This window comes from Lithobates pipiens, unplaced genomic scaffold (assembly GCF_037356315.1).
Source record: "Lithobates pipiens isolate NorthernLeopardFrog02 unplaced genomic scaffold, aLitPip1_a1.2 Scaffold_3, whole genome shotgun sequence".
NCBI classification, from domain to species: Eukaryota; Metazoa; Chordata; class Amphibia; order Anura; family Ranidae; genus Lithobates; species Lithobates pipiens.
This window is the reverse complement of record NW_027507790.1, coordinates 232,526,739-232,553,814: the sequence shown is the minus strand read 5'-3', so window position 1 is coordinate 232,553,814 and position 27,076 is coordinate 232,526,739. Positions and strand designations below refer to the sequence as shown.

At 43.0% G+C, this 27,076-nt stretch overlaps 1 protein-coding gene across 1 annotated transcript in view; it reads right to left on the bottom strand.

Annotated features, from left to right (window-relative positions):
* ADAMTS12 (ADAM metallopeptidase with thrombospondin type 1 motif 12) overlaps window positions 1-27,076 on the bottom strand; it is a 678,211-nt gene that overhangs the window by 390,422 nt on the left and 260,713 nt on the right. Inside the window, exon 3 of the mRNA XM_077462890.1 lies at window positions 26,576-26,744. Coding sequence (XP_077319016.1) covers window positions 26,576-26,744 — 169 coding nt within the window. The remainder of the gene's footprint in view (window positions 1-26,575; window positions 26,745-27,076) is intronic.

The window sequence follows — 27,076 nt, the reverse complement described above, 5'->3', positions numbered from 1 at the left end:
GCGGTAAGAGGTACAAAGCTAAGATAGGACTGGTTACGCAAGAATATGGTCAGTCAGCAGATGTTGAAATGACGAAATAACTATCAGAAGACTGTATTTCACCTTTGACTTAGATAATGTCATGAGTTTAAGAAAAATGTCGATGTATGTATGAATTACCTGATTGGTTAAACCACAGGGCTGTCCTTCAGCTCAAACTAAATAAAACTGTTGTGTGTGCTTCAATATGCACATTCATTATTCACGTACAATAGTGTGTATGTGTAATGTTTTGTCCACCGGTGAAAGGGACCTCCGCCCTTCAATCCTAGCCTAGGCTACCAGGGGTTACTTACAGAAGACGAGCAACCTAACAGTGCCTATATTTATATGGTGTCATTGGATAGATTGGACCACACCTTTTCTAATGTTATGTTGTTATTAAATGATGTTTTTTCTATTATATTTTGTACTGCTTGGCTATTATTCATTTTTTCTAGGATTTACCCATCGTATTAACCCCCTGAAGAAGACTATGAAATTTGAAAGGCGTTGGATTTCACTTTTATTATCTATGATCCTGTTGGATCTTTATTGAGTATACACGTGGCTCTTGATGTGATCATTATGTAGATGGGACATATACTGTTTTTAATCCCTTTTCTCTGTTTTTAATATATTTGTACAATAAACTTTATTGTATTTTATTTGTGATTTTTCTTACAGTGCCTGTAAAAATTCCATCCACAGTATATCCACTTTTTCTGTATCTGATGCAGGACTGGGTGCAGGCTCAGCGTATCCCTCCCATGCCCAGTCCAGCAAACCTCTGTTACCTAACAGTAACAGAATGAGGTTTGCGCAAACCACCTATTGAGGACCTCATGCGTGCTCATTAACTCCTTCCTTCCTGTACCTTGTGACCATGACATAGATCTCTGTAATGTGAGTTTGGATCTGGTTTGTATCGGAAACCAACCATTGGAGAGGGAGCCAGACATGGACCCCCACACTATGGGAGGGCCTGTCATCTTACGAGCTAAAACGCCTAACGACTGGTTGCTTGTAGCTTGTTCCTTCACTTGGTTACTCCTAGCAACTACACTCCTCCTCCTCGTCTTGCCAGTTAATCCTTTTGTAACTGTTACTTCATACTCCCTTAGTACTTTACAGACCCACGTTCTTTTGACACACCAAAACCAACATAAACCCCTTTGAATAACTTAAGACCATGTTCATAATGGTTAATGTAACTTTACTAAAGAAATGTAGCATACCAGTTCAATATGGACAACGGCCTTTCCCTAATCCTGACTAGAATATTGGAGTGACCGATGCATATCTCCATGAGGTGAGAGTCCATAAAGGCATTGTCCGTGGCTTTGATGTCTTCCAAAAACCCCAGTTTCTTCAGCAGTGCCAATGATTGTGCTCACAGGTGAGGCTGGAACACACTGGACCCAGAGTCTGGCTCCTTGAACTGGCCACTGGACCTCAGTTGCCCCCCTTTTTACAGCACAGGTGGGCTGGCTAGCACTAAACGTTCAGGAACTGAGCTAGAAACACTTAATCCTTTCCCCAGCCTGGGCCAGCTGTTGGCTCTCTAAACTATACACGCTTTGACCTGCCTAAACTTGCCCTCCCCTTTTCGCATGCTGTCCCAGCTGCGACTAACTTTTAAAGAATAATACAGCATAGAATAAATAAGCACAAACCATGAACCATATAAACTCTTGGCACAATAACTTACTACACAGTACAAAAACAGCAAGCCAATTAAACAACTTTTACCGCTACTTAAAAATTTGGATCTGGCAACCAAATTTTCTTTCCACAACACAACTTGGTGGAGGAATGGGTAAGCATAGCCCAGTTTAACCAGCTCCACCAGATCTTCCAGTCACAGTAAATTTGGTGGAACTGAGCTTCAATAAATTCATTCTGGCACCAGTGATGTCCTGGTACACTTCTCCCAGACAGCTCAACTATAGATATTTGGTCTTTCCTCCTCAAGCTGCCTGAATAAGTACTCTGGCACGTAGGGGAAAACATACCTATAGGTATTAAAAAACGTAATTGTCAAAGAACCTCTAAAGCCGAGAAAACCAGGTGAACTTCTGAGCTAAGGGGACACACCCTTGTGGGAGATAAGCACCCACTGGGCGGTGTGGTCTTTGTGGGAGCCAGTCATCCCATGAGATAGGCACAGATGGGAACCCAGGGTAGGGACAGGACAACCTCAGGAGAGGTGGGATGTTCTTCCTCGCTACTGTCAAACAAAAGGGTGCTCCAGGACACCTTAAAAAGCTTTTCTGGGCAAGTGAAAGTTGTAGAGACTCCAGCAATTCAGGAGAAGTAGCAGCAGGGGAAGCCTCCAAGGGTATCGACAAGGGTATATTTTTGTCAGTGTTCGGCATGACCACAGTGTCATCGGGGAAGGGCTTGGAAATGTCCTTTCACTAATCCTGACTAGTATAGTGTAGTGGCCCAAGCATACCTCCATGAGGTGAGAGTCCTTTAAGGCAATGTCAAGTGGCTTGCATGTCTTCTGAAAACCCCGGTTTCCTCAGTAGCACCAACAATTGCACTCACAGGTAAGGCTGGAACTCACTGGACTTACCATAACCTGGAGCTTGGCCACTTGACCTCTGTGGTTCTCCTTTTTTTTTATTACAGGAGGGCTGGCTGGGACAAAAAGCCCAGGAACTGAACTAAAAACACTTAATCATTTCCCCAGCCTGGGCAGGCCACTGGCTCACTAAACTATACACACTTCAGCCTTACTACAAGCTAATGGGAAGAAGGCAAAATATAAGCAGTTTAAGGTGGTGCCAGGATACCTCATTCTCCTTGCTTCATCTATTTTGCACTAGGGATAATGCATAGCGAAATAGCTTTGCCTGCTCACACTGTCTGGGGCACTACAGTCCCCAAAGAATACAACAGAAGTGCAGCACTGCCCCTGGAGGGTTGCTGCATTTTTGAGTCCCCCTCTTCCTACACAACCAGGCAATGCACATTTTAAATAGGGTATGGAGTTTATGGGGTGCCCAACTTGGCTTGAAGAACAACAAATGTGGATAACTTCCTTCTCTATGTAATTCAGTAAATGAACATTTACTTGACTGCATTCCTACTGGCATGGTAACAATCTCTAAGAATTTGATAAAAGTTATCTCCTTTTAGGAACTCTGTGTCCCCTGGGTAGAATCTTTGCAAAGTCACAACTTGCAGGAGCTCTATGCCCCCTCTCCGAAAAATACCAGCCCCCTGGCTGTTTTGGTGAATCGTCCCAAGACAAGGGATTGGGTAATAACCTGTGGATACAGTCCCAGAAAAGCTTTTTTGATATTACATCAGGCAGCTTTCACCCGTTTTGGCCCTGGGGGACTGGGGGATGTAGAGGTACTCGCACTGTCCCTGGAAATCCTGCTGCTTCAAAAGAGACTACTGTTCAGGCCTCCTGCTGTCCAGGTCCTTCCATGCAAGTCAGGGGTCTCCTTGAAGAGACTGTAGGGTAGTGGAGATCCCTCTGTCATTCCTCCTTTCTCAGCTCCCAGCCTGGTGGCAGAGCCCCAGGGTTCCCACCCAGGCCACACAACACAGCTTTCTCACTTCATCTTCCACCTGACTTTTTCCCCCCTTTTCTGGCCAGGCTCCACAAAATGTATGCACTGACCCAGCCACCTTGCCAGGCCTCCTGCCTAGGGATTGGCAAGATTCCCATAAATATGCAGATCAGGACCTCCTGGCCTTTACCCACTAGCTTCCAGAAATTTCTCCAAGCTTCTAGAACCAGGGGGAGGTACTGGATACCGGACCTGTAAAGCCTTCCAGCCTGACTTACAGTAACTCTCAACCAATTACAAAGACTTACACCATGATTCACAGATACATTTTCCTACTCTAAGCTGAGCAAGAGGCAGTGGGCGATTCAACCCACTGGCATCCTATTGAAGCCTTGAAGCGATTCAGTTTGCGTTGTGCGCTATACAAATATTTCATTCATTCATTCAAGCCTGGAATACATGCTTTTGGCAGATTTAGTTTTAAAGTATGTACTGCTTTATGAATCAAACTACTGTGCCAGTGTGAAGAATTAGAACTCCTGCAATATCTTGAAAAACTCATGCAGTTAGGTTTAGTTCCTGTGGCTACGTTGTAAGCTCTCTCCTGTGCATTTTATTGTAGTAATTGAGTCTGGTTTATGTTAATGGCAACAATCAACTTCTGCTGCAATTAAAGTGTCTATAATAATGAAATAATGTCTTGTATGTTCCCACTATTAATGCTCCTTCACTCTGAGAAGATATGGTGGCAATTTAAACAAACATCACTGAACAATTACCGTCAGATGTAGTTCTGTTGGAATTTATTTGTTGGATTTGGGATTGGTTAAACTGGGGACTTGACATCGTCTTTGAACAGAGTTAGAAAAAGAAAACATTCAATTGCTAATTATGCCATTTGTACAAGTGCAGTATGAGAAATACTAAGTAAAGGGATGTTTACCCCATGGATGTTTGGAAAATAATTGCACTAGCAGAAAAGAGACTATTAATAGGCCAGTCCATGAAAAAAACAGCGTTGGCTACCGAAGGGTTCAATTACCTAGTAGTATTAGGTAAGGAAGTTAAAAGATAACAGCAGTATGTCAATTGATTTAATGGAACTAGAAATAAGAAAATAGGCACATGACAAGGGGGTTTCTACAGTATATGGCAGCCTTTCTCAACCTTTTCAACACAGAGGAACCCTTAAAATGGTTCTCTGGACTCGTGGAACCCCTGCTGAAAATTTGAAAACTACAACTCATGATACATTAGTGTGATTGTCAGTGGGAAGAATGGTCCTTACACTTGTAGTCATTGTGAAGAATTACCTTCTTAGCCCTTGTACACACGGTCGGAGATTCCGACAACCAAATCCGTCGGAGTAACTCAGACGGATTAATTCCGGAAGAGGTCCGGAAGTGTTGTTGCATACACACGGTCGGACTAAATTGTCGGAAAATCCGATTGTACATAACGTGATGACACTATTTAGTTACGACGGGACTATGTTCAGGCTAGTAGCCAATAGCTTTGGTCTAGGAATTTGATCTGAGCATGTGTGGCACTTTGTCCATCGGAAGTAGGCTACACATGATCGGAGTATGTCCGATAGGAGCATTTTGTCGGAAAATTTTATCGGCAAGTTGGAAAACTTGGTCCGTCGGATATTCCGACGGAAACAGTCCGATGCAGAGCACACACAGTCGGAATATCCGACAAAACGGTTCGATAGGACACATTCCGTTGGAGTCTCCGACCGTGTGTACAAGGGCTAACAGATAGCTAAAAAGATCAATGGTGTGAGTGGGAAGTTATCTGAGAGGCATTGCCCAATGCTGAAGGAACCCCTAGCAACCTCTGGAGGAACCCTAGGATTCCACGGAACCCTGGTTGAGAATCACTGCTATATGGGATGGTGGAATGGGACATAAATTTGCCAATAAAACTTCAATCTGTTACCTATAGGTTCCCTATAAAAAACGAAACCACACATAGACTTGATTTGTATTACATGCAATGCCAAATAAAATAATCAAACAATAAATAATTGGAAATGGTATTGAGGTCTTAAAAGGGTATCTTATTAATATAATTATATCCAAACACTAATGCCGTGTACACACGAGCGGACTGTATGGCGTACTTAGTCCGTCATACAATCCGACGGACAGTCCGTCATACTTTCGACTGAACGGACTTGACCACACACGGATGCACAAACAGTCCGTCGAAAGCTTGCGCGATGACGTGTACAGCACGTACGATGGAACTAGAAATAGGAAGTCCAAGACACAGCAAAGCACCCTTCCGCCGTGTAAATCCTTTCTGAGCATGCGCCATTCTTAGTCCTCGAACTAGCCTACTGATGAGCGGATTGTCCGCTGAAACCAAAGTACGACGGACCGAATTTAGAAAAATCCGAAATACTTAGTACGCCAGACTGCACGCTGAAAAAGTCCGCTGAAGCCCACACACGAGCGCACTGTCCGCTGAAATGTGTTTCGACAGACTAAGTACGCCATACAGTCCGCCCGTGTGTACACAGCATAAGGTCCCAGCCGTATCGCATAATACCTTCTTGCTGACCTTTACTAATTTCAATTCAGATACCTAAATTTCACCACAACTTTTCCAGATGACACAGTGATGCCATACCTGAGCTGGCTCCTGTGTACCACATGAACATTGACTGCAAACATTTGTTAATCCAAGACTTTGCCCAGCTGCAGTGGCATACACAAAAATGATATCTGAAGGAATGAGAAATTCAACAGAATAATTGTCCTGGATACCAATGTCTACTAGGACAGGATCACATCTGTACTTGACAGAACTAGGCTGCTAGGAGTCACAAGGAGGAGGAGGTCAAATACTCCTTATAGCTGGAACCAGGTTTTTTCGCCAGCTGCCATGGATGCCATGGCCATGAATGAAAACTGTACTAAAACATCCATTTATTAATACCCAAAATGTGATCAAAAGATTAGCTGTTGTGGTGCCGCTCCTCTAGCTGGGTATGAATCTGCGGATATTGTTTTGGTAGAACAAAATCTGTTGGCGATATTTCATTGGGACAATGTGTGTTTATTGTGCTGTTTTTCTGCCAGGAATGCTTGAAAGACCAAAGCATCATTTTATTTGATGCTGACTAGAAAGGCATTTCAATTTATTTAATTAAAGTACGGTATTTGCATGCTTGCTGTTTTGGAATATATTTCACATATTAATTTGGAGAGGCAGCTGTATTCTATGTTTTGTAAATCGGTGGGGAAAATATCAGAAAAAAAAACCCCAAAAAAACAAAACCACTTCAGAATTAAGGGATGTCTTTTATTTCTGTTACCCATTATGAAAAAGATGAGCCACCACTTGCACTGTGAGAATAAAATTATAAATTTTTTATTATTTAACATATTCAAATTTTTTGGTTTTAGGTTTGCCCTATTTGATTCTGACTCCTACTAGCAAGAAAATTCTACCGTCCAATTTTATATTAGTAAGTAACCCTTTTTATTAGGTTTAGGTTTATTAGAAACTCATCCAGCTGACTGTACCTGATAGACTAAAGACTCAGCCCTTGTACACGCGGTCGGAGATTCCGATGGAATGTGTCCTATCGGACCGTTTTGTCGGATAATCCGACTGTGTGTGGTTTCCATCGGACTGTTTGCATCTGAGTATCCGACGGACCAAGTTTTCCGACTTGTCCGTAAAATTTTCTGACAAAATGCTCCGATCGGACATACTCTGATCATGTGTAGCCTATTCCGACGGACAAAGTGTCACGCATGCTCAGATCAAATTCATAGACCAAAGCTATTGGCTACTAGCCTGAACGTAGTCCCGTCGTAACGAAATAACATCATCACGTTATGTACAATCGGATTTTCCGACAACTTTGTCCGACCGTGTGTATGCAACAGTTTCGGACAAAATCCGTCAGACAAAATCCAACGGATTTGGTTGTCAGAATGTCCGGCCGTGTGTACAAGGGCTTACTCTTATATTGACCAAACAAACAGCAGCCAAAATTATTTAAACCAGTTGTAAACCGTGACAGTAAAAATAAAAAAACTTTCCCCTGTAAGGCAATTGCATAATCTGCTAGTATGCTTAGCATACTAGCACATTATGAAATACTTAACTTAGAACAAAGCCCTCCAGCAGTGCTCTATCAATGCTGACAGGGCTTACATCCTCCCCTGGTCCACCTTCCAGGTTTTCGGGCTCCGGTTGTATGAGTGGCCACACAGCTGTGTGCCCACTGCACATGTGCGAGCCACGTTGTATATTGTGAATGGTTCCGCAGTCTTCTGGGAACAGCAAATGATTTCACCTTCCTTCTTTCCCTGTACAGCAATACCACATTCTATGCCCTTGTACACATGGTCGGACATTCCAACCACAAAATCCATCGGATTTTTTCCAACGGAATTTGTCCGAAACTGGTGTTGCATACACATGGTCGGACAAAGTTGTCGGAAAATCCGATTGTTCGGAACGTGATGACGTTAGTTTGTTACGACGGGACTACGTTCAGGCTAGTAGCCAATAGCTTTGGTCTCGTAATTTGATCTGAGCATGCATGCCACTTTGTCCGAACGGAATTCTCTACAAACGATCGGACAAAGTCTGTTCGGATCATGTTGTCAGAAAATGTTATATCCAGCTCTCAAACTTTGTTGGTCGGACATTCCGATGGAAACATTTCCAATGGAGCCCACACACGGTCGGATTATCCAACAACACGGTCCAATCAGACATTTCCCGTTGGAATGTCTGACCATGTGTACAAGGGCTAAGGCAGCATGGACTCCTCCACTGCTAAAGCCATATAGGGTTATGGGATCAGAATCCTCACTTGTGACATTAGAAGCCTAATAAAGAACTGAAGCTCTACCCCGGAGGAGGTAGGTGTTGAATAGGTCCTCATGTTTTCCCCAGTAATGACTCACCCTAGCTGAACACTACATACCTTTGACTTAAATTGGGCTTTACTGAAAAGCAACATGGAGGGATATAAAGCATGTAGAATAACAAAAGCAGCAGCACTATAGATCAGTTCAGCAGTATAGTACCTGCACAGTTCACTGTTCCCCACTCTGCTCATTCCAGCACTCAGCGCAGCTCACCGGGTAGCCTGGCAGAATGTCCCTCCAGGCTCTTGGTGGGGATACCTGATCAGAACCCCACCATCCCTGTTGCTTGGGGCTTCCTCACAGTCTGCCACTGCTGCAAATAGCATTCTTCTCCATTCCTCTCCTTGCACTCTGTCAGTCACTGGTAGGTAGGGAGAAATGTTCAAGGAGAAATGTTCTGCAGAAGGGGCTACTGATCAGGCTACAGAAATATAATATTTCCCTAATAGGTTCCATCCTAACAATGAAATATATATATATATATTTTTATTAGGGCAGTGATATCAAGCAAATAAAAGCTGCAGAGTCCCCCCTATAACAGCTAACAGTTTGGTTTATAATACTACCGGTAGTTCTATAAAAGAAGCTAAATCTTTAGATGCTTGTTGTCACTAGACAGACGACAGCAGTTAGGATGCACAAATCATATAGAAGTCACAATGCCAGGGCAGTGCAGTGTTTCTATATGAAAGGTATAGTATCTGAATGGCATAACTTCCTTATACCAGACAGTATGGCTATATGATAGGGTTAAAGCAAATAGAGATTTACCATTTAAAACCAGTGTCTTTTTCTCAGAGAATAGGTGCAGGAATCCCCCCTTCTAAGTCACTTTGTGTCTCCGCCCCCTACCCACCTCTGAGCACTGACCCTTGGTTCCACCCCAACCCACCTCTGGGTACCGACCCTTGGTTCCACCCCAACCCACCTCTGGGCACCGACCTTTAGTTCCACCCCAACCCACCTCTGAGCACCGACCCTTGGTTCCACCCCAACCCACCTCTGTGTACTGACCCTTGGATTCCACCCCAACCCACCTCTGGGTACCGGCCCTTGGTTCCACCCCAACCCACCTCTGGGCACCGACCTTTAGTTCCACCCCAACCCACCTCTGAGCACTGACCCTTGGTTCCACCCCAACCCACCTCTGGGTACCGACCCTTGGTTCCACCCCAACCCACCTCTGGGTACCAACCCTTGGTTCCACCCCAACCCACCTCTGGGCACCGACCTTTAGTTCCACCCCAACCCACCTCTGAGCACCGACCCTTGGTTCCACCCCAACCCACCTCTGGGTACCGACCCTTGGTTCCACCCCAATCCACCTCTGTGTACTGACCCTTGGATTCCACCCCAACCCACCTCTGGGTACCGGCCCTTGGTTCCACCCCAACCCACCTCTGGGCACCGACCTTTAGTTCCACCCCAACCCACCTCTGAGCACTGACCCTTGGTTCCACCCCAACCCACCTCTGGGTACCGACCCTTGGTTCCACCCCAACCCACCTCTGGGTACCGACCCTTGGTTCCACCCCAACCCACCTCCGGGCACCGATCTTTAGTTCCACCCCAACCCACCTCTGGTCACAGACCCTTAGTTTCACCCCAACTCACCTCTGGGCACGACCCTTGGTACAACCCCCTACCCAGCTTCCAGTACAGTCCCTTTTAAAGAATATAAAGCCAAGTATCATTTTATAGTGCTAAGTATTTTGTATGAAATTTGGTAATAATAACGAGAAAAGCAAGAAAAAGATCCCTTACAGGCAGAAGAAACAGACCCCCCGGCAACAGTAGACCCCCAGCAGCAGCAGCAGATCTCCCAGCAGCCAGCATCAATAGACTCTCCAGCAGACAGCAACAGTAGACCCCTCCCTAGACAGTAGATCGCTACCAGCAACAATTGATCCTCCAGTAACCAAAGATCCCCCTCCAGCAACAATAGATCCCCCCATCAATAATAGATCCCCCCAGCAGCCAGCATCAGTAGATCCTCCAACACACCCCAGCACCCCTTGCCATTGCATACATTCAGTGCTAGAGGTGCCGGAAACTGCGTTCCTACTGAAAATAAGCTCTGTTTAAACTAAAGAGAATATAAATGGATTTGCGCGTATTGATCTTTTTGCTTCAGCACAATTTAATATAAACATTAATATTAATGAAATATTGAATTTTCATTATAACATATATTTCACACATATATATGTTTATAATTATTTGTTATAAACCACAAGAAAAAGTAACTGCTTGATGTGTTTAATGTTAATGATTAAAACATTTTGTGGTCTAAAAGTTTGTATACATTTCAAGCAATTACCGGTATTTAAAGTGCTGCATTCACCCATGTAATCGATATTACATTCTGTATTTATTTTATAATAGGAAGTATAAGAAAGAAAGGTAATTGAAATCTTGCTGTTTAAAAAGGTACATAAATTTGATTATGCCGAAAGACATAATCAAATAAAAGACAGGATTATGATCGTAGACCCAATCATGCTTGTATCAATTGATTAGAGCAGTAGTTACTCCACATCTTAAAAAGAAATCTATCCCACCCACCCCTGACATCACCGCCGAGTTTTGTTCTGATGCTATATACTCTCTTGCAACATTCCGCAGGAGTACTCGGGAGACAGCTGGGATGCAGCTACACTAACAGGGAGTAATTAGGGTGTGCCCAGGCACACCCGGCACACCCCATGCATACGCCTATGACAGGGATCATGTTTCTAAGAGGAGGGGGCAGAGTGACAGTGAGACAAACCCATCAATCGTCTGCTTCTCCTTTCACTGTCCAGTCACAGGCAGGGGAGCCAGTGATGTAGCTAGCACATTTCACACCTGGGGCTATTCATTTCTTTTTTGCACCATTCCCCACCCCCACAAAAATGGTATGCAGAAATATAGCAGCATCACGTCAAAACTGTGGGTGTGGTCAGATCGCATCAAACGTGGGAGGGGCTTAAAGGGCCATATGCTTTAATGACTGTGCAACAAGCGAGTATGTAGCAGACAGTACAAATCTCAGTATACTCATTTTAATAAAATAAAACTATTCTATTGCATATCCTTTGCTACACACAGCTAACCTTAAACTGATATTAAAGTCTTTTTTTTTTTTCTAAATAATAAACATGTTATACTTACCTGCTCTGTTGCAGTGGTTTTGCACAGAGCGGCTTAGATCCTCCTCTTCTCGGGTCACTCGCCGGCACCCTTGGCCCCTCCCTCTTTCTGGGTGCCCCCAAAACAAGCAGCTTGCTTTGGGGGCACGCAAGCAGGCGCAATCCTGAGCTGCGGCTCTGTGTGTCCATTCACACAGGGAGCCATAGCTTGTCTCCGCTCCCTCCATCTTCTGATTGGCTCACTGGCTGCCAAAAGCCAATCAGGAGTGTGAGTCCCCGGCAGCCAAGGCCCTCGTGGATTGAGAGGGGGCTCAGGTAAGTATTAGGTGGGGCTAGGGGGGCTGCTGCCCACAAAAGGTTTTTTATCTTCATGCATAGAATGCATAAAGAGTCAAAATCGTGTGCCTTTACAACCACTTTACCAAAGAATGTGCTGTACTTAGACCCCTTTCACACTGAGGCGCTTTGCAGGCGCTATAGAGTTAAAAATAGTGCCCGCAAAGCGCCCTGAAACGGCGGCTCCATTCACTCCAGTGTGAAAGCCTGAGGGCTTTCACACTGGGGCGGTGCACTGTCAAGGTGTCAGAAAAAGTCCTGCCAGCAGCTTATTTGGAGCGCATTAGGAGCGGTGAACTTAGCGCTCTTAAAGCGCCCCTACCCATTGAAATCAACAAAATTACATTTATTTAATACTTTTTACAAAATTCTTTGTTGGTAATGACAACTTCAAGACGCCTCCTGTATAGAAAAGCCAGTCACATGCATTGCTCAGGTGTGATTTTGACTCATTCTTCCACACAGTCTTCAAATCTTGAAGGTTCCGTGGGCCTCTTCTATGAACTCTGATCTTTAGTTCTTTCTATAGATTTTCTATTGAATTCAAGTCAGGTGATTGGCTGGGCCATTAAAGTAGCTTTATTTTCTTTCTGGTGCGCAGTAATGTTTGAATAGGAAGGGGCCACCCCAAAACAAAGTTGGGAGCATGACATTGTCCAAAATATCTTGGTATGCTGATGCATTGAGAGTTCCCATCACTGGAACTAAGGTGCCCCAACCTAATAGAAAACCTTGAATTAGAGCGGAGACTGCGAGCCAGGCCTTCTCGTCCACATCAGTGCCTGACCTCACAAATGCTCTTCTGGAAGAATGGTCAAACATTCCCATAGACACACACCTAAACCTTGTGGACAGCCTTCCCAGAAGAGCTGAAGCTGTTACAGCTGCAAAGGGTGGGCCAACTCAATATTGAACCCTACAGACTAAGACTGGGATGCCATTAACCACTTCAGCCCACAAAGGATTTACCCCCTTCCTGACCAGAGCACTTTTTGTGATTTGGCACTGCGTTGCTTTAACTGACAATTGCGCGGTTGTGCGATGTGGCTCCCAAACAAAACTGATGTCCTTTTTTTCCTCACAAATAGAGCTTTCTTTTGGTGGTATTTGATCACCTCTTTGTTTTTTTTTGTGCTATAAACAAAAAAATAGCGTCAATTTTGAAAAAAATTCATTATTTTTTACTTTTTGCTATAATAAATATCCCCCAAAAATATAAAAAAAACATTTTTTTCCCTCAGTTTAGGCTGATGCGTATTCTTCTACATATTTTTGGTAAAAAAAAATACAAAAAGCGTTTATTGATTGGTTTGCGCAAAAGTTATAGCGTCTACAAAATAGGGGATAGTTTTATGGAATTTTTATAAAAAATAGTTTTTTACTAGTAATGGCAGTGATTAGCGATTTTTATCATGACTACGACACATCGGACAATTTTGACACATTTTTGGGACCATTGGCATTAATACAGCGATCAATGCTTTAAAATTGCATTGATTACTGTAAAAATGTCACTGGTAGTGAAGGGGTTAACCACTAGGGGGCGAGGAAGGAGTTTAGTGTGTCCTAGGGGCATGTTTCTAACTGGTTGGGGGATGGGCTTGTGTGACATGACACTGATCGCTGCTCCAGATGACAGGGGGCAGACGATCAGTATCCTGTCATTAGGCAGAACGGGGAGATGCTGTTTACATCGGCATCTCCCCGTTCTTCAGCTCTGTGACATGATCAGGGGTATCCCCGCGGCAATCGAGTCTGTGGGTCCCGTGGGCACGGTCACGGAGCTCGCGGCAGGTGTGCGTGCGCACGGCAGGAATTTCAAAGTAACGTACGGGTATGTTACTTTGCCCAGCCGTGCGATTCTGCCAACGTATACATGCCAACAAAGGTCGGCGAGTGGTTAAAGTTCATGTGCATGTAAAGGCAGGTGTCCCAATACCTTTGACGATATAGTGTATCTATGTATGTGTGTGTATTTCTGTAGCTGCAAGACGACAGCATTTTAGATTTACTAATTAAAAAAACAAGCTGTTTTTACTGATTTAAAAATAATAAAAAAAAGTAACAGCATCAAAACCTTCAGAACTGTACACTTGGTGTTAACGCTGGTAGGGGATCTAAAAACCTACATTATCTAAACCTGTGCAAAGATGGAGTTATTGATCAGGACAGAACACAAATTTTCATCTTTATGAAGATCTCGCTTTTCAACTTAATTATGTCTTGGGGAGCTGAAGACGTAGCAGTGAGATGTGAGCAGGGAATAGGCAGCTGTGAATTTGGAGAATACAACTGAATGTTAAATTAAACATAAAAATGCAATATTTGGCCTTTACAAATGAATAAAATAAATATCTATATACAGAACAAATTATGGTAAATAGAGGTTGAACTGGCAATACGTTCTGAAATATGTATGATGTTTATATTCAGTGTCAGCTCAGTAAATACTTCAGGTAGTATAAATGCATAGTAATTTTGTAGACATGACAGCAGTTATATAAAATATGCAACACATAAAAGTAGACATCAACTCCACACAAATGATTCAAAAATAAATAAATCTGTGAAATATAGGGACAGCCTTTTGCCTACCACTAGGCATTTTTGATTATAATAAATGTTTCTTATAGGAAAAATGCATTTAAAGTCAATGGGGAAGGAGAAATGATGGTGGTTATGCAGTTTTAGGGTTTAAGAGCTTTAAATGGCATTTGAACGGAGTATTTTTAGTTGTTTTTTTTTTTTTTTTTAGATGCTTGGAATAGCAGACTTCCTATAGCAACGTAAAGACTTTTGTTCCTAATTTTCTTGTTGTTGAAATTTCCTTGTTATTCGAGTATCTGTAAGCCCTTGTACGGAGATTCCGACAACCAAATCCGTCGGAGTAATTCCAATGGGTTAATTCCGGAAGAGGTCCGGAAGTGATGTTGCATACACACGGTCGGACTAAGTTGTCGGAAAATCCGATTGTACATAACGTGATGACGTTATTTCGTTACGACGGGGCTACGTTCAGACTAGTAGCCAATAGCTTTGGTCTAGGAATTTGATCTGAGCATGCGTGACACCGTCGGAGTAGGCTACACATGATCGGAGTATGTCCGATCGGAGCATTTTGTCGGAAAATTTTACTGGCAAAATGGAAAAGTTGGTCTGTCGGATATTCCGAAGGAAACAGTCCAATGCAGACCACACACAGTCGGAATATCCGACAAAACGGTTTGTTAGGATACATTCAGTCGGAATCTCCGACCGTGTGTACAAGGGCTCACATATAACTGTAGCACTAACCCCAGAAGGAGCAGCTGGTTAGATTTGGGCTTACCGTTACCTTCTGTTTTCCTCGTTGCACGTCTAGGGGTCTTCCGTGGTAAATGGCCCAGTAACTTGAGAGACCGACAACAGTTCCACTTGAATGGTTTTTATTTGCAAACGTAGACAATGAACAGTGTCTTAAATTGGGATCAGAGGGTTGGAAAGGGAATTCAGATACTCTTATGCCGCGTACACACGATCGGAATTCTCGTCGGAAAAAGTTCTTATGGTTTTCCTGACGGAATTCCGATGGAATTCGGCTCAAGCTGTCTTGCCTACACACGGTCACATCAAATTCCGATCGTTTATAACGCGGTGACGTACAACACATATGACTGGACTAGGAAAGAGGAAGTTTAATAGCCAGTAGCCAATAGCTTCTGTCTCGTAGTTGAATCTGAGCATGCGCGATTTTTGGCGTGTCGGAATCGCATACACACGATCGGAATTGCCAATAGAAAGTTTTTCCTTCGGGAAAATGGAGAACATGCTATAAATTTTTGGCTGGCGGAAATTCGGACAGCATTTTCCGATGAAAAGCTCTCATCTGTCTTTTTCTGTCCGGAATTCCGGTCGTGTGTATGCAGCATTAGTGTCAAAGTCAAAATGTTGAAGAACTTGCTTACTTTGACTGCATCCAGAGAATAGCCATCCGCAACTGGATGATCACTCAGGTTGGACAGTCCCTCTCTCACAAGGCCTAGCAGCCTAGCTATGAGTAAGCGCTGTATGTAGCGTGAAACGCGTTAGAATTTTATTCAAAAATCCTTTTTTGTTCCCTTTTTGCTGTGACGTTTTGTTCAATGGAGTTTTGCACTTGCATTTTAAAGAAATAAAGGCATCTAATTTTTACACAATCCGGAGTGCGGCTATCCAGAGTTTCGTTCTGTTTCTACACATTTGAAAACCCATAGTGCGTGCTCTTCAGGAGCCGCCGCTACATAACATTAACCCCTTCCCATCAGCCTGATGCATATATTTGGCACCAACATGATGCTGGCATGTGTTTGCATACAGCAGGTGTTGCTGCTCTGTTCTAGTAGTGCACTCAATTGCGGACCTCCTGCACTCTGACCGTACTCAGTTGTACACCCCCAGCAGTGTGACTGCATTGTTCTGAAAGTCGCCAGTCACCGTCTTAGACTGGGAGCTGGTAAGATGGGCTCCAAGTCACATGACCACAGTGACAACAAATCAAAGTGGTTACATGAGCAAGAAGCTCAGATAACCAGTAAGGGCTGGCTTCCAGTGGTAGAAAGGGGTTAAAATGTACCAAGAGTTAAAAAAATATATTTTATTTTTAGTAAAAAAAAAAAAAAACATACAAAAAAGAAAAAATGAAAAAATAAAGCAGAGAAAAAAAATTACCGATTAACTCAGAAGAGCCTTTAGAATGCCTAAACAACCCTAAAAATAGACCTTGGAACCAGAACATTAATTTTAACAGCAATTTTCTTATAACAGTATATGTGCATTTAACTTATTTTATGCATTTTATTTACCTGTAAAAGCCTCCTCTGTGCAGATATCCAAAAGTACGGAGACTACTTTTAGTTGCTGGCATCTTGTGATGTCAGCAGCTCTCTCTTCCTTGAGTAGTCATAATTATAAGCTCAGAGGCAGAGATAAGAAAGAGATCAGAGATAAGTTCAGAGGCACATTGCAAGTCAATAAAAAAAAAATGTATGGAAAAAAAATGCAAATAAGCATTTGAAAGGTTTTCTTTGTTGGTTGCAGAGTGTTTTTAAACCACTATAATTTTGCCGTCCTTATGCGTCCTTAGAGGAAAGTCCGTTCATTTTGAATGCGGCTCCAGGTAGCCGGGACTAGCGAAGGAAGCGTCGCTGGTCCTGTCACCTGGTATGGAGTTAAAGGGGAAGCCATACGCCGAAAAAATGGCGTGGGGGTCCCCCGCTAGGTCCATATCAGACCCTTATCTGAGCACGCTACCCAGCCGGTCAGGAAAGGGGGTGGAGACGAGCGAGCGCCCCCCCCCTCCTGAGCTGTACCAGGCCGCGTGCCCCCCACCCCAAAGCACCTTGTCCCCATGTTGATGAGGACAAGGGCCTCTTCCCGACAACCCTGGTCGTTGGTTGTCGGGGTTTGCGGGCGGGGGGCTTATCAGAATCCGTGAGCCCCCTTTAATAAGGGGGGCCCCGGATCCCGACCCCCCACCCTATGTGAATGAGTATGGGGTACAATGTACCCCTACCCATTCACCTGTGAAAAAAATGTAAAAAAAAAACATAGCACACAAGGGTTAAAAATAGTTTATTGCACAGCTCCGGGGGTCTTCTTCCGGGGTCTTCTCGCCAGACTCCTCCGCTATCTTCTGCTAGCTCTTTTACTAGCCCGGCTTTCTTCTTCATCGCCTCCCTCTTCTTCCGACTTCAGGGGTCTTGTCCCCCTCTTCAGTTCTTCTTGCCGGGCCTCCGTGCCTTCTTGTAGCTCTTTTACAAGCGGTGGCCCGGTCTTCTGTGACCGGGCCGCCGGGTGACCCCGACCCCCTCTGAGGCTACGGGGAAGCCATAGGGATGTCCCCGTGTGTCAGAGGGGGGTGGAGTTACCCGGCGACATCACTGTGTGGCCCGCCCTCAGTTATAAAAGAACTGTCACCTGGGATTCCCCCACAGTCCATTACCAGGCCCTTTGGATCTGCCATGAATATTAAGGGGAACCCCGAACCAAAATGTAAAAAAAAGTTTGCGTGGGGGTCCCCCCAAATTCCATACCAGACCTGAAAGGTCTCGTATGGATATTAAGAGGAACCCCGCAACAAAAACGGGGCCACCCGGTGACGTAACCGGGTGCCCCCGACCCCCTCTGAGGCTACGGGGAAGCCATAGGGATGTCCCCGTGCGTCAGAGGGGGGTGGGGTCACCCGGCGACATCACTGTGTGGCCCGTCCTCAGTTATAAAAGAACTGTCACCTGAGAGGATGGTCATTACGGCCGGTGCCTCCCATGGTGCAGGGGGGTTTTTTTTCTTCTTTTTCGGTCCGTCAGAGGGAGAGAAGAAGATGAATGGACTTCGTGGGACATTTAAAAAAAAAAAAATTTAATAAAGGACTTGTCCCCACCATTTTCACAATTTTTTTGGTGAAATGGTAGGGGTGCATTTGTATCCTGTTACCATTTCACACAAGGGGGAGGCCGGGATCGACGGGCCCCCTTGTTAAAAGGGGCTTCCAGATTCGATAAGCCCCCCACCCACAGACCCCCACAACCACCGGGCAAGGGTTGTGGGGATGAGGCCCTTGTCTGCATCAACATGGGGACACGGTGCTTTGGGGGGGCTACCCCAAAGCACCCTCCCCATGTTGAGGGCATGTGGCCTGATACGGTTCAGGGTAGGCGCTCTCTCGTCCCCCCTCTTTTCCTGCGGCCTGCCAGGTTGTGTGCTCGGATAAGGGTCTGATATGGATTTTTGGGGGGCCCCCACACCCTTTTTTTTAAATTTTGGTGCGGGGTTCCCCTTAATATTCATAGCAGACCCAAAGGGCCTGGTAATGGACTTTTGGGGAATCCCATGCTGTTTTTTTCAATGATTTCGATGTGTATTGCCGGGACCGACAATTCATTATAGCTGTGAGTAGTTATAAATGACCTTTTTTCCTTTAGAAATGTCATTTTGCTCTCGGACTGTTGTAAACACGGAAAACATACATCACTTTACAGGCATACTATAGACACCCCCCAGGTACGAAATTTAAAGGAATATTTCACTTTTATTGTTTCACTTTAAGCATTATTAAAATCACTGCTCCTGAAAAAACATCAGTTTTTAAAACTTTTTTTGCATTGATACATGTCCTCTGGGGCAGAACTCAGGTCCCCAAACACTTTTTATGACAATAACTTGCATATAAGCCTTTCAAATTAGCACTTTTGATTATTCATATTTGTGTCCCATAGATTTTAATGGTGTTCGCATGTTTGAGCAAATTTATTTCCTGTTCGCTGCGAACTGAACCGGGGGGGGTGTTCGGCTCATCCCTAGTCCCTTAATATAACATATTCATCTTTCTTTAGAAACTCACCAATCTCCAATCTAAGTATAAGCATTTTATGAATACTATCCCAGAGAAGGTGCTCTTTGAGTATGACTGTGAAAAATCTTTGAGCAGTCCAGTGATAGCAGAGAGGATGAAGAGGCTGAATAGGGAACCTCCTAAAGAGCACAGTTTGAATTTTTCACTTTTGTTTTCTAGAGATCTATGTATCATAGACTGTTGCCATGTATTTTTTATTGTCATTATTATTGTATGTCAAAGCTGGGGATCTGTGGCAGCTTCTTTACAGCCTGACTGTCTACATGCCTGTGCTACAGAGGCCTATACAAGTCTTTGCTTAGAGTAAGCTTTCTGAGAGTTACAAAGGTGGTCCTTTTCTGTGCTATCAGCTTTGATACAGATGCTTACACTCCCTTGAAGCAAAAGTGACAGGTTGACATTGCAGAAAGCAATTGGGAGACAGGGACAGAGTTGTCACACTCATAACAAGAGATCCTTAAACAAGGACCTTCATGGCAGTATTGCCAGGTATGACTTTTAATGAAAGCTGCAGATTTAAAGAGATTGAAATACTTTTGAAATTACATTCAAATATTTATAAAAGATTATAGCAGAGTAATTGTGCTTAAATCTACTTTATATCCACTTTTTTTGTCAACAGTAGCAGAAAAAACATTAAGCTGAAAACCCATCCAAGAAACTCATTAAGCAAGACCTGGTCAGGTAATGAAAGAGCATTATATAAATTCTACATCCAAATGTCCTACGTATTACATAGAACATTTGTATAATCCTCTCTCTGTATGCTTGAACTCTGGTGTCACAATGATAAAAAAATAGATGTATTAAAATATACATCTAGGTAGGGTAATAAGGATAATTGAGGAAAATGCATACAATTAGGTTAATTATGTTTTAAAATTGTTTTTAAATCTTCTTTTCGGAAATATTTGATATCTCCAGCTGAGCTGCATCTCTTGGGTAAGTCTAAGAGCTTGATTAATATATATGGCTAATACAGAGATATTAATGAGTAAAATCCTTCGGTAATTATGGAAAGTTTTGCAGAGTCTGAGATTCTTTCCCTTCCATTTAACGGGTTTGGCTCACTCTGGTCTGTAATGAATATTGTATTTTGGCTCTATTCCAGTTTTGTTCTTTTCTATCAGTTTTTTGGTGCCTCCCTATAGTCCACAGAATACAGCTTCCTAATTATTTCTAAACAAAAATTCATAAAAAGAATTGGTTCTTAATTGCAATGAAAAAAGATAACACGCACTATGTACTAGTTCTGAGTCTGCCATAACCTAAAAACTGAATATTTATCGGCCCTGCCAATCACTGAGGAGCTTGTGGTGCGAGCTGAGGGATGATAAATATTTTGGACAATTTTCATGTTCATGGTTCCCTGTGTTCCTGTCCATGGGAATATTGTGCTGAAGTTCGTGCCTCTTTGGGCTTAGGCCCAAGGGGCTATGATCAAGAAGAAGAGTCGTTTTTTGTGTTGAGGAAGTACCTGTGGCTGTCCTCTACTTAAACAGAGGTGGTGAGTGACTGTGTGAGTGAGAAGTTACCAAATGCCTTACAAATTCAATGCCAAAATATCGCTGATCGGTAGAATATGGCCCCAACATGGAAACAGTAGAGGCACCCATTCAATAAAAAGGTGCTTCCAAGTGGATTTATCAGGAAGGTTGGTATTTATTGGTCATGAAAACAGGTTAAAATATTATCAACGCATTTGGTGGTTCTTTAGTAGCCGCTTCATCAGGAAAAGATGTACAGTACACTTTAATGCATGGGATCTGTGTGCATTCCTTCAGCCCAGAGTAAAACAGTATATGTCTTCCAAAGCATATAATCAAACCAAGATCAATTTAGATAAATGCTTGTTCAAGCTGGTAACAGCTTGTTTCCATGAGACTGAAACTGGAAGTGACAAAATCCTCGTCAGTTGCTCTCGTGTCCCAGGAACCGAATGTAGCATCCCAGATAGCAAGAAATTGTGCTGAAAGTTTGAAAATGACTAAAATAGCGAAGCTATTGCTAGACTTGCCAGGCTTCACAAGTTTCTTGAACAATTGCATCAAGTCCGCATTGCATGACTCCGGATCAACTTTCTTTGCAAACATTAGGCAAGTCTGCTGCAAGTTCTGGTTTAGTTATGTTGTAGAATTGTCATCCCACCACAGGGGTCACTCTGGCTGAATTTTCATGCTGTAGACGTGCAGGGCTTATGCTGTAGACTCACTACTGCAACTTTTCTCTTGCTAGAGACTAGCCACTCACATTTGCTACAAATTGGAAAAGTGTCAACTAGAACTTGTGCTTCAAGTGCCCTGCAAGTGTACAACTTTCCAGTGAAAATGTGCAGCAAGTTAACAGACTTACAAATTTGTGGCAAGCTATCCTCCCATATGATCAGCAGCAGCGACAGGAGGAGGGGTGGGACCCCCTTCCACCACCTGCGAAAGTAATCCAGCGGCTTCTTAGCTGCTATTAAAGGGAATTTCCAGTGCTAAAAAAATCCACCTGGATTATTGCTGCAGCTGCAAGCCGGTAATTGTTTACATGAGACCGAAACTGGAATTGACTAAATAATCATTGCTTCTGGTTTCTGATGTCACACAGTGGGTGGAACAACATCCGTTCCTCTCATTGTGTCATTGTGAACCAGATGCCGCATCCCAGATAGCAAGAAATCATGCTGCTAGTTTGAAAATGACTTACTTACTGAAATACTAAGCTATTGCTAAACTTACCAGGCTTGACAAGTTTGTTGCACAATTGCAGCAAGTCCACATTGCATGACTCCAGATCAACTTTCTTTGCAAAAATTCTGCAAGTCTGCTACAAGTTCTGGTTCAGTTATGTTGTAGAACACCACCACATGGGTCACTGTGGCTGAATTTTCATGCTGTAGACTTGCAGAGCTCTTGCTGTAGACTCACCACTGCAACTTCGCTCTTGCTAGAGACTTGCCAGCAGCAGTGGTGTGGGGGGGGGGTGGGGGTGGGGCGCCCTTCCACCGCTTGTAAAAGTAATCCATCAGCTTCTTAGCTGCTATGGAAGGGAATCGCCAGTCCTAAAAAGTTATACTTTTTTTTTTAACCGCAACGATGACCAAAATATCACCTTCCAATTCCAATGTACCGGTACGTTGCTGGTCAGAAAGTGGTTAAACAGTCATAATATTTTAGTACGGCCCATTCACCTGATCCTACAACTCTGGCTTCCATCAGTGAGTGACTGCTGAGTGGGAAGCGTTAACAATGGAAGGGTTATGTTAGCCTATGGGTGGCATGCAGGAATTCACAGTCATTGTCCGGTGTTCCCTTAAATTGGGGAGCCGGAACGGCTGAATAATCCTGGATTTAAAAAGTACACAGATCTCTTTTTTATACAGAGTATGCAAGATAGGTAGGATGAGGGGAGAGGGAACGTTTTTCCAAAAAAACAAGGCAATAAATATATATGTATCCAAATCCACTACCAAATTAAATTCCTATCTACCTCAAAAAAAGGACCCCAGGGTTCAAGTTAAGTCAAGGTTAAAAAAAGACCCAAAAAAAGAAAGATTAGATAAAGAACAAAACATGCCCTTGATGTCCTCAATGTGGAATACTGATTGTGAATGAAAGCATACCTTTGAAATATCTTTTTTTAATTTACTTACATATAATTATTTAATTGGCTTTCATAACAACAAAATACTTACTCCCTACATATAGTACTTTGACATAATTACTGCAATCAAATAAAGAGGTTCTCTTCCATTAATATTAGGCGCAAAACCTGAGATTATTAAAAATAATAAACCAACACTTGTAAACAGCAGCATATTTACAAGTTAAAGAATATGTAAACCAAATCATGGACTTGAAAAAGTATCCGGTTTTCTTTGTATGAAATCCCTGCTGTCCTTGCCAGTCCCTTTTACAAGTTTCCTATTACAAAATGACCACACTAGGCATACACAGCCAGCCTGCTCTCCTCCAATATTTAGGCCCCCCACCCTGCACAGCCATATTCTGGGAAGACCGATGTGCTGCTGTTTCTCCTACCCCAGCTCTCTAAGCTCCTTATGCAGCTGAGAACAGAGAGAATGTGATCACTTATTAAAAAAAGGGAAAAGGGTATATTTTTTTTGTTTTTACACAAATGCTTTGCTTTTCATTTCTACTTTAAACTGAATGTTTGTTTGTTTTTTTTGTTTTTTTACAAGGTGAGAGTTTACATTAACTTTAATAACTGGTACTAGAAAACATAAAAAAGTTACATAGTTAGGTTAAAAAAAAGACACAAGTCCATCTAGTTCAACCAATAAAAGGGTGAAAAAAAACATACAATCCCATATACAAAATCCTATACCCACAGTTGATGGCAAACAAAACAATAAAGCATGATCCAATTTACCCCAGCAGGGTAACAAAATCCTTCCTGGTCCCCTGAGAGGCAATCTGATATTCCCTGGATCAACTTTACCTATAAATGTTAGTCTCCAGTTATATTATGTACATTAGGAAAGCTTCTATACTCTTCTTTTACAGACCAATGCCCTTCAATCACTTTTTTTTTTTCTTTACAGATGTGAAATAGACTGATCAAGAGAAGTCATATTACATAGACTGCTGCATGACTAAACGCGTTCCATGTCCTCATCCTGGCACATAAAGAAGGGTCCAGTTTTATCAGTTATACAGAGGCAAGTAACAAACCTGCAGGCAGTGCTGAGATTTCTTATGAGAAAGCCCACTATGTTTCTCAAACCAAGTGCCAACTATAAGCCCTGTTGTTGTTCAGTCATTTAGAAATGTCGGACTCGTGACCTCATAGACTATAGCGAGCCAGGCTTTTCTGTCCTCCACTGCCTCCTGGAGCTTGCTTAATTTCATGTTCATTGTTTCAATGATGCTATCTATCCATCTTGTTTTCTGTCACCCTCTTCACCTTTCTCCTTCCATGTTTCCCAGCATTAGGGGCTTTTCCAATTAGAATTAGGTAGCCACTGGCCAAAGTATTCAAGTTTCCGCTTCAGGATCTGTCCTTCTAGTGAATATTCAGGGTTGATTTCCTTCAAGATTGACTTATTTGATCTTCTTGCCATCCAAAGGACTTTCAAGACTCTTCTCCAACACCATAGTTCAAAAGCATCAATTATTTGGCGTTCAGCCTTCTTTATTGTCCAACTTTCACAGCCATAGGTTACTACTGGGAATACCGAAGCTTTGACTATACGGCATTTGTCAGTAAGCTGATGGCTCTGTTTTTGATAATGTTGTCCAGGTTTGCCATTGTTTTCCTCCAAGAAGCAAGCGTTGCTTAATTTCATGGCTACAGTCACTGTGTGCCACGATCTTGGAGCCTAGGAAGATAAAAATCTGTCACGGGTTTCCACTTCTTCTCCTTCTATTTGCAAGGCGTGATGGGACCAGTTGCCATGATCTTAGTTTTCTTAATGTTCAATTTCAGGCCAACTTTTGTGCTCCCTCTATTTCACCTTCATTAAGAGAATCTTTAGTTCTGTTTTACCTTCTGCCATTAGTGTGGTATCGTCTGAATATCTCAGGTTGTTGAAATTTCTCCCGGCGATCTTAAAGTGGTTGTAAAGTCAGAAGGTTTTTCTAGCTTAATGCATTTATGCATTGAGATAAAAACCTTCTGTGTGCAACAGCCACCCAGCACCCCCTAATACTTACCTAAGCCCAATCTGCTACTAGGGGTGCAACGGATCGTCACCGATCCGTGATCCAAACAGGTCACCCCGCTCGGATCGGCACATGCATGCCGCGATCCACGGAGTGCTCCGCGGTCTCAGCCTTAGGTCTCGGCCTAGCTCCGAAGCGGCGGCCATCTTTCTACACCCAGGCTGTTTACACTGATCGCTCCGGCGGAGCGATCACTTGTAAACAAACCGGTGTCATGTCATGCCGGTTCCTCTCTCCCCTCTCTGTACTAACCTGTAGAGTGGAGGGAAGAGATCCTGAGTTGGAAGCAGCCATCCCGCCATACCCTGCAGTACCCCAATACTCTAGCAATACTCTGCAATACCCCAATACTCTAGCAATACTCTGCAATACCCCAATACTCTAGCAATACCCCAATACTCTAGCGATACCCTGCCAATACTCTAGCGATACCCTGCGATACCCTGCCAATACTCTGCGATACCCTGCCAATACTCTGCGATACCCTGCCAATACTCAGCAATACCCTGCCAATACTCAGCAATACCCTGCCTGCCAATACTCAGCAATACCCTGCCTGCCAATACCCTGCTAATACTCAGAAATACCCTGCCTGCCAATACTCTGCGATACCCAGCCATACTCTGCAATACCCAGCCATGCCCAGCCTTACTCAGCCGTGCCCAGCCATACTCAGCCGTGCCCAGCCGTACCCAGTCATACTCAGCCATACCCAGCCATACTCAGCCATACCCAGCCATACTCAGCTAAGCTCAGCCGTACCCAGCCATACTCAGCCAATATTACAGTGGGGGAGATTGTGGATATTACAGTGGGGACTATATAGTGGTGGAATTTTCACAGGTTTTTGCAAATTAAATTATTATTTGCTGATTCGAAAAATTATCCGATCCGTGACTCTGATCCGAGGAACGATCCGATCCGTGAGTTTTTTGATACGTTGCACCCCTATTGGCTACCGCTGCTGTCAAAGTCCGTTCACCAATCAGGAGAGAAAGGGGATGGGTCCGAGAACAGGAGGATCCGGGCTGTCCTGTGCAAAACACTTGCACAGAGGAGATAAATATGACGTTTGTTATTTTTAGAGAAAAAAAAAACGAGACTTTACAATAACTTTAATTCCGGCTTGTGATTCGTCGATCCTGGCATTTCACATGATGTACTTTGCAAATATGAGCCCTGTACTAAATGTTTATTTGTAAAATAAGAATTTTATATGAATAAAAAAAAATAAAGTTCATTTTATAATATAAGAACCACTTTTTTTTCTCTTTTAACTTCTGTGATTCCTTGATTGCAGCCATTGTTACAGTTCACTGTCTGCAAAGAAACCTTGTGCTCGTCTAACCTGATGTTATATAATGTTAACAGTATTTTTTATCTGCAAAAAAAGTTTTGCTTAATGACAACAGTATCAGAACAAGAAAACAATATAATTGACGCTGAGTACATAATCCCAGTGGAAAAAGACAAGTAATACAATTAATTTCTTAACTTTGTGCAATAAACAAAACTTTAATAACATCCTTTTTTTACACAGCAATCAATGATCCCCACATCCTGCAGAGCAAATACTACACATATGGAAATTACAGAGTAAATAACCTCAAATTCCTACCATTTAATCCACATGGCTTGTTCTCAGCATCCACTATGTCTTGGTGATAACGCTGAGGCTCCCGCACTTCTCTCTTGTACATTATGTGCTTACGCTGCTTTCCTGCTGCTGTGGTATTATAGAGAGGTTCAATAAAATAATCTCCATGGGGAAGTCGGAAAAACCCAGCCTGAAAAAGACAATTATATTAGAAATGCAAATTACACACAGAGCATGGAATAAAGAAACTGATTTTATCAGAACAACATGTCATGAGGGTAGAAAAACTGCAGTCTGCTCTTATATGTATTTATTTCAGTTAATTTTATTTATGCCAGTCATATTTGTTTGGTTACAATATTATAATTTTACATCTCTAGCGATAAAGTTTAACTTTTAGCTTTGCAGGTTGTCATTGCTGTTTAATTTCTTCGCTTCACTTCCTGCCCCCGTGACCTCAGCATATGAGACAGGAAATGATAAGGATTCTCTCCATCAGAGATGCAGACAGCAACTAAAAAT